The sequence below is a fragment of the Antrostomus carolinensis genome, unplaced genomic scaffold, assembly GCF_000700745.2.
Source record: "Antrostomus carolinensis isolate BGI_N321 unplaced genomic scaffold, ASM70074v2 scaffold33389, whole genome shotgun sequence".
NCBI classification, from domain to species: domain Eukaryota; kingdom Metazoa; phylum Chordata; class Aves; order Caprimulgiformes; family Caprimulgidae; genus Antrostomus; species Antrostomus carolinensis.
In genome coordinates, this window is record NW_010341737.1 from 2977 (window position 1) to 10082 (window position 7106).

The following is a 7106-nucleotide window of genomic DNA, read 5'->3' on the forward strand; positions in this document are numbered from 1 at the left end:
TCTTTCTTTCTTTCTTTCTTTCTTTCTTTCTTTCTTTCTTTCTTTCTTTCTTTCTTTCTTTCTTTCTTTCTTTCTTTCTTTCTTTCTTTCTTTCTTTCTTTCTTTCTTTCTTTCTTTCTTTCTTTCTTTCTTTCTTTCTTTCTTTCTTTCTTTCTTTCTTTCTTTCTTTCTTTCTTTCTTTCTTTCTTTCTTTCTTTCTTTCTTTCTTTCTTTCTTTCTTTCTTTCTTTCTTTCTTTCTTTCTTTCTTTCTTTCCTTTCTTCTTTCCCCCCCACCTCAGGTTCCCAGGGCTGGGGATTCAGCTTCTGGCTTCATCCAGAAATCCCTGAGGGTTTCAGATCCCCACGAGGCCTCTCAATGTCTTGATCTGCTTGAATAGGCATTTTTACCGCGGCCCCGGCTGTCATCGGGGCCTGTTACAGTCACTCAACTGCAGCAACATTGTTCTGGGGGCCGGGACACCTCCCCTATTTCCATACTGCACGGGGGATTTTGCCTCTGGCTTTCTCTGCTGAGCATCACACCAGCTCCATGACCAGAGGTGGCCAATTAGCCCTCCTCACCCACACCCCAACCTCCATCCCTTCATGGCTCTCTCAGCATCTCCAATCCATGGGGCTGCTGGTGCTTGTCCATCTCCCATGTTCCTGTCGGAGGTGAAGGTGACCCCCTTTTCCTGTGCCAGGCTCCTTGGCAACGCGGCTTTTCTTTCCGAGCTGCCTCCTCCACCCCCTGACGAGGAGAGGGGCTGTGAAAGCCCCGCTGCACTTTTGAACTTGCTGCTGGTGTGTTCAGTGGCTGCTCGGGGCAGCACCGGCCGAGGGGCCGAGCTCAGCGGGGACCCGGTGCAATTGCCCAGAAGTTATTAATAGGCTGGAGAAGAATGTGATGGGCTGGGGAAGGGGTGAGGTGGGGAGGGGAGAGCAAGAGGGAGTGAAATGGGGAGGGTCAATGAAAGGGAGATGAGGTGATGAGGGAAGAGGCCAGAGGGATGGCGTGGAGGAGAGACAAAGAGGCAAACGGAGGAGGAGATGGGCACCAGCATGGGGAGACAAGGGTGTACAAAGGCTGGGGCTCTGAGTCCTCCTTGTCCTGCACCTTCTGCAGGTGTCTCATCAGTGGCTGTGCTGGTGGAGAGGTGTCTGACCCCAGTGCCGGGGGATGGAGAGGGCAGGGGGACCAAGCCTGGGGGTTCAGTCCTTGTGCCAGGCATCCCTTTTCTGAAGATGAAATCTCGCTCGGGGTTCATGAGCCACATTTGCCATCTAGTGGCCCTGGGGACCATTGCAGAGGGACCCACGAGGCAGCAGTGGCCACGGCAGGTCACACAGCATCCTAAGCCCAAGGTGCTGCTGCTTTTGTTTTACTCAGTGTCCCTGGAAGCCTGTGGTCCCTGGAGTGACATGACCTTGTCCTGGCTGCGTTGCAGGAAGCAAACCTCAGCCACTATGCCAGCCTCTCGGTGCTTTCCAGAGACAGTCCCCCCTGGTTGTGCAATGACCAAGACCCACAACATGGTTCAACTCATCAGTGCAACAAGGCTTGGAGACCAGGAGAGTGTCCTGTGGCCGTGAGAGCAACTTCTTCACTGTTACACTGTGGGAGACCCTGGAGAGCATCACTGTGTACCCATGGCACAGCAGTGGTCTTTCTCTGAGGCTTTGCATCTTCTCTTTGTTCTTGCAAAGGTACCAACATGTTTATCTATTTTTTTGGCTCCTGACTTCACTCTCCACCACCAGCCACCCCTTTCAGCAAGCAGAGGAGTCTCCAAGTGACACATGGGCATTGGAGACCATCAGAGTTGGGGAGGAACAAGGACCACTGCGAGTTGAAGAAGAGTTAGAGCCTGGGGTAGAACATCTCAGGACCTGAGTCAGCAGAACCTCTTTTGGGTTGTCCCCCAGGAGGATTTCTCTTTAGAAACAGCTCTCCCTGGGTCAGAGAGAGCTTTGGCCACCCAGTCTGTGGAAATGACTGGCAGATAATGGGGGATATGGTGCAGTCAGGGAAAAGAAAGGGGCTCACTGCAAGTCAACGTCCATAGCTTTAATGCACAGCTCTACCGAGCAAGACCACGTACTTCAATAAATAACATTAATAATAATAATTAGAGCAGCCCCAACAAACCCAGCTGTCACCAGTTTGGCTTCTGTGTTCTCTGCTCTGCCCTAGTCAGCAAGGAGCGTGACTGCTTGACTAATGCAGAAGACACAGAAGAAGCACCATCTCCCTCCCCTTCTCAGTTGGGATCTGCTGGAGGAGGAGATCTTCAGTTCCCTGGACGCCAGTCTGGGCAGAGTCTTCCAAGGCACCTGTGGGCTCCCACCCTGCTTCATGCCCAGCATCACGAGGCCTCAGCTGCTCCCTGCCCCATCCGTTAGCCACATTGCCCTTGTCCAAGGACCAGGCATACAGCTGAGGTGTTCCCCGTGTGCATCACGCACCTCATGCCCGAGGGATGCCTGAGGACAACCAGCTCTAGCACTGCTTGTGAGGTTCCTCCAGGACAATGTAAGGCACGACGACAGGCCAAGAGTCGCTGGGCCAATATCCTATCTTTGGCTTGAATGCTGGCATCTCGTAGATGACATCAAAATACATGACCAGTGGGCAGCAGTATAGGAGAGCCATGGCTATCAGCACGTGCCTGCCAAGGAAACCAAAAAGAGACGTGTTGGATGGAGGGAACTCCATCTGCTCCTCCTGCACCTTGCAGCGTTGCATGGCTGGCATTGCCACCATGAAGCTAGAGCCAAGGGGCACAGAAATGGCAGGCAAAGGTCCCAAACCCGGGATGCACGAGGGCTGCAGGGTCCTGTGGGGTTTGTACCTGTGGGGAAATCCTTGAAGAGCTCTGTGAGCCAGGGCTGGGGCAATTCCTCACACAGAGGGAATGGGGTGATGTAAGGAACTTAAGCTCCAACCAAACCACCCAGCCCACCTTGCCTAGCCTAGGCCAGCAGCACTGGGTATCTGTCCCAGTTATCCCAGTGAGGGTGAATTTGAGAATGTGCCCTGTGTGCAGCACTCACAGCTGCGCTTGTCCAGGCACTGAAATGTCTCGTCCAGGAAAATCTCTGCCTTACAGTCTGGTTATTAAAATAACCCGAACCACACTGCACTTCATGGAGCTTCCTGGGAGCAGATCAGAGAATCATTGAATGGTTTGGGTTGGAAGGGACCTGAAAGCTCATCCAGTCCCAACCCCCCTGCCAGCAGCAGGGACACCTTCCACTAGACCAGGTTGCTCAAAGCCTCATCCAACCTGGCCGAGAACACTTCCAGGGAGGAGCAGCCACAGCTTCTCTGGCCAGCCTGGGACACTGTCTCACCACCCTCACACCAAAGAATTTCTTCCTCACATCTCAGCTCCATCTCCCCTCTGCCACTTTCAAGCCATCACCCCTTGTTCTGTCACTCCCTGCCCTTGGCCAAAGTCTCTCCCCAGCCTTCCTGGAGCCCCTTCAGGTACTGGGAGGCCACTAGAAGGTCTCCCTGGAGCCTTCTCTTCTCCAGGCTCAACAGCCCCAACTCTCTCAGCCTGTCCTCACAGCAGAGCTGCTCCAGCCCTCCCATCATCCTCGTGGCCTCCTCTGCACTGGCTCCAGTAGCTCCATGTCCTTCTGCTGTTGGTGACCCCAGAACTGGACACAGCACTCCAGGTGGGGCCTTACAAGACCACAGGGGGTGACTTGTACAGGGGGAGAATCACCTCCCTTGACCTGCTGCCCACGTGAAAGCAAACTGCTGACCTGGAGGGACTTTTAGAACAATTTCACTTGCAAAACATCATTTGGCCAGTGCAGAGGAGGTGAGGGATGTTGAGCAGCGATTTGGATCAAATCCTTGGGCTGGGGCCAGGATGAGGAGCAGCATCAACAGCGACAAAGGAAAAGGGGAGAAGGTTGGGCAGAGATGCAGCTCCTCCCTGATGGGATGTCACAGCCCTGCTGCCATCTCTCCTTAGCTGTGGTCCTTCAGCCCCTGAAATATTTGGGATGGGGTTCCTGCCCCTGTGCTGGAGCCCTTACCAGAAGCTGTGGAAGTAGGGGAAGTTGACCGCCTGCCAGAACCAACAGAGCCATCTGTCACTTATCCAGCTGCTGATGGCCAGTACCCACCACATGACCATGACTGCAGCCATCCGGTGAACCCTTTTGTCATTGCACCTGGAAGACACAGTGAGGGAGAGGGAGAGGAGTATTGTGTTGGAAGGAAAGAGGGTTTTGAAGTGTCCTGGTTCCTGTCTCCAAGTGTTAATGTAACAGAGCAAAACCCAGCGAGTTTCTCCTGGAGACTATTCATCAAACCACGAGAACTGCAGAAGTGTGGCTCTGTAGAGGGGGTTTCTGACTTTCTGTGGGTGAAGATGATGCTAGGAGATACCAGGGCACTCCTATCTTTCTCCTCAGGTCCTGGACAGTTCTCCCAACCCCACACTGGTTCCCAAATCCCCCAAAATGGGAAAGAGCTGCAGAGATGGCAGCTGAGGAGGAGAAGATATACTTGTCCCATGGATTATCCCCATTCTGCATGGCATCTGGGCCAGATGGCCTTCTTGTGTCCCACTGCCCACAGTCCTGCCTGTGCCTCTTCCTAGGTCCCTCCCAGGCTACCTCAATTCTTTGCAGAGCTGATAGTCCCACATGTGGACAATGAAGACTTGGGCACGATTCACTGTTGTGCACAGAGTCACTGTCACGTGTGAGCCTTCCAGGAGCAGCTATGGACCTGCAGATAACCCCTCTCAGCTCCATCCTTACTTTTTCAGCTCACGCCATGTCAGGTACAGCACGTGGAAGGCGATGCAGTTGAGCGCATAAGCGTTGACGGTCGGTTTGATGAAGGACATCAAGGTACTAATCACGGTGGTGATACCACTCAACCAGAAGAATTGCTTCCTAAAGAGAGTTGGGAGTGAGTGTCAGTGCCTCCAAGGTTCACAGTATGGAAGGATAAGGATGGGAGAGGTCCTGCTCATTGCCTGAGAGGAGGATACCCTTCTCCAGCACCTTCAATCTCTTTGTACATGGCTGATCTCAGCCTAGGCAGTAGTCCTGGCAGGAAGGCTGAGGTATCTGGTTATGTCTGTGCTTTGCCCAAAGCCCCCCAGTTAGTCCATGACAGAGCAGGGAACACAGCCCAGAAGGTAACTTGTGCACTTTCATGATGGTGATGAGCATCGAGAAGCAAAGACATCAGGAGCTTTGCACAGGGAAGGGCTGCAAAGCAGGAGTCCCAGCAGAGTCGGGCAGGGGAACATGCAGATTTGGGCTGACTGAACAACAATAGGGCTCAGAGGGGCCTTTCACATGCAAATCCCTTCCCAAGTCCCTTCCCCTCTCCCCCAACCACCCAGTGAACTCCTGGTGACCCCCTCTTTGGCATGGGAAGAGCAGACTTGGAGCAGGTCTTTGCAAGGTTTCTAACTGAGCTGGCTCAGATGGCTTCAGCAAGTCAGCCAGGATGGGACCATCCTTTGAGCAAAGCCCTGCTGGGTTCCTGTTTCTGCTGATCCACACTCACCCAGTCTCCCCATCCTCTCTGCCGAGCTCCTCTATCCCAGCCAGCCCTCCTGTCCAAACAACCTTTGAGATGTGAGGTGTTAACTTGGACCAACTTGTCCTATGGGACCCCACCAGCCTTCAAGGAGAGCTCTCTGTGGATGGCAGGAGATGCTAGGACAGTTTGGCAGCATCAGTAATTGAATGTTAGCGCTCAGGAACATTTAATTTCCTAATTAACTTTGAAATTCTCCATGAAAAGTTTTTCCTTTGCAAAGACAAACAGCTCCAGTGGACGGGAGCCCAGCACGGCCCTTCCCTCTGGGTGGGTTTCTTACTCTTCCTCTGTCAGCACATCCACCACTGAGTGATGGAAGGTCTGGTCCCAAAGCAAACTGCAGTAACCTCAACACTGACCCCTCACAGGGGAGCTGGCTGTGGGCTGGGGGGGTGATCTGTGGGTCACACACACCAAGGTCAATGTCCCATCCCTCCCCTCAGAGCCTGCAACCCTACATCCTTCTGAGTCATACCTGCTCTTGATGCACTTGGGGAAGTAAATCTTTGGGTACCAAAAGGAATATGCCACAGCCAGCGTCCAGAGGATGGAGAGCTCATCCAAGAGTTGTCCCACATAGCTCAGGGTCATGTGAAAGTACATGGAGAAGATACCTGCAAGGAGCAAAGACAGCTTGTGTCAGCAAAGCTCCATCCTCACACAAGCCTGTCTGGCCTGGGAAGTTCTTGGTGGCAATTCCTAAAGACACATCATTCCTGAAGAGCAAGGTATGGACCTTGGTGTTAACGGAGGCCTGGGTGAGTCAGTCCACACAGCACCACGGGGATTTACTGGGCTGGAAGTTGTGCACCCACAGCCAGCAGGAACCATGAGCTGCAGGGCTCCAGACAGACATGGCTGTTTGCTTTCCCTCCCCAACTGGCTCCTGTGCTTTGACCACTAAGAACCAGCCTCCAAAAGCAACATGAATGAACAGTTGAGTACTCAGGCAAACTGTCTGGTCTTCTCACAACCTTGGTACCCACCTACGCCGATGAGCAGGGCAGAGGTGAAATACAAGGGCAAGGCACGATGCTGACAGTACTGCCGGTTCAGGTAGAGCAGAGCAGGAGAGAGGACAAAGAAGCTTATATTGCTGATCTGAAAAACAAGAAACACATTCAGCTTATTGCATGATCTTGGGCAAGTCTCATCCCACCACGTGCCTCAGTCTCTCCATGTGTGAAGAGGATTCTGATCTCTAGTGGAAAGCGTGGCATGGAAGCAGGTATTGCTCTTGGCACAGGGAGAGGGCAGGGGCATTTCTCGAGAAGAGAGGCTGGAACTGGAAGGACAGCTATGTGACAGCAATGGCTGTGGACATCTGTGCAAGCACCTCTGGGGCCAACAAGCCCAGAGTAAGCTGCTGTGGCCCCTTTTGGGTGATGGTTTAACTTCAGCTGGCCAGTGTCTTCAAGCAAGCTGCCAAAGCTCTTCTGTTTGCAGCCACCTTCCTCTCCTGTCAACCCAGGTCTGCCAGAAATTCCTTGGATGGCTTCTGCCCCTTTTGGCCAGCAGCCAGCCCCGCTGCGAGTGGGTGGG

General features: G+C 53.2%; 1 protein-coding gene across 1 annotated transcript; it reads right to left on the minus strand.

Annotated features, from left to right (window-relative positions):
• Positions 1-2480: 2480 nt before the first annotated feature.
• Positions 2481-6665, minus strand: ACER1 (alkaline ceramidase 1; the record flags this gene model as incomplete). The annotated part of the gene is made up of 5 exons (XM_010176527.1): positions 2481-2649; positions 4034-4171; positions 4766-4903; positions 6040-6178; positions 6551-6665. Coding segments are annotated over 5 exons (699 nt in total), but the record flags the coding sequence as incomplete, so codon positions are not given.
• Positions 6666-7106: the final 441 nt, after the last annotated feature.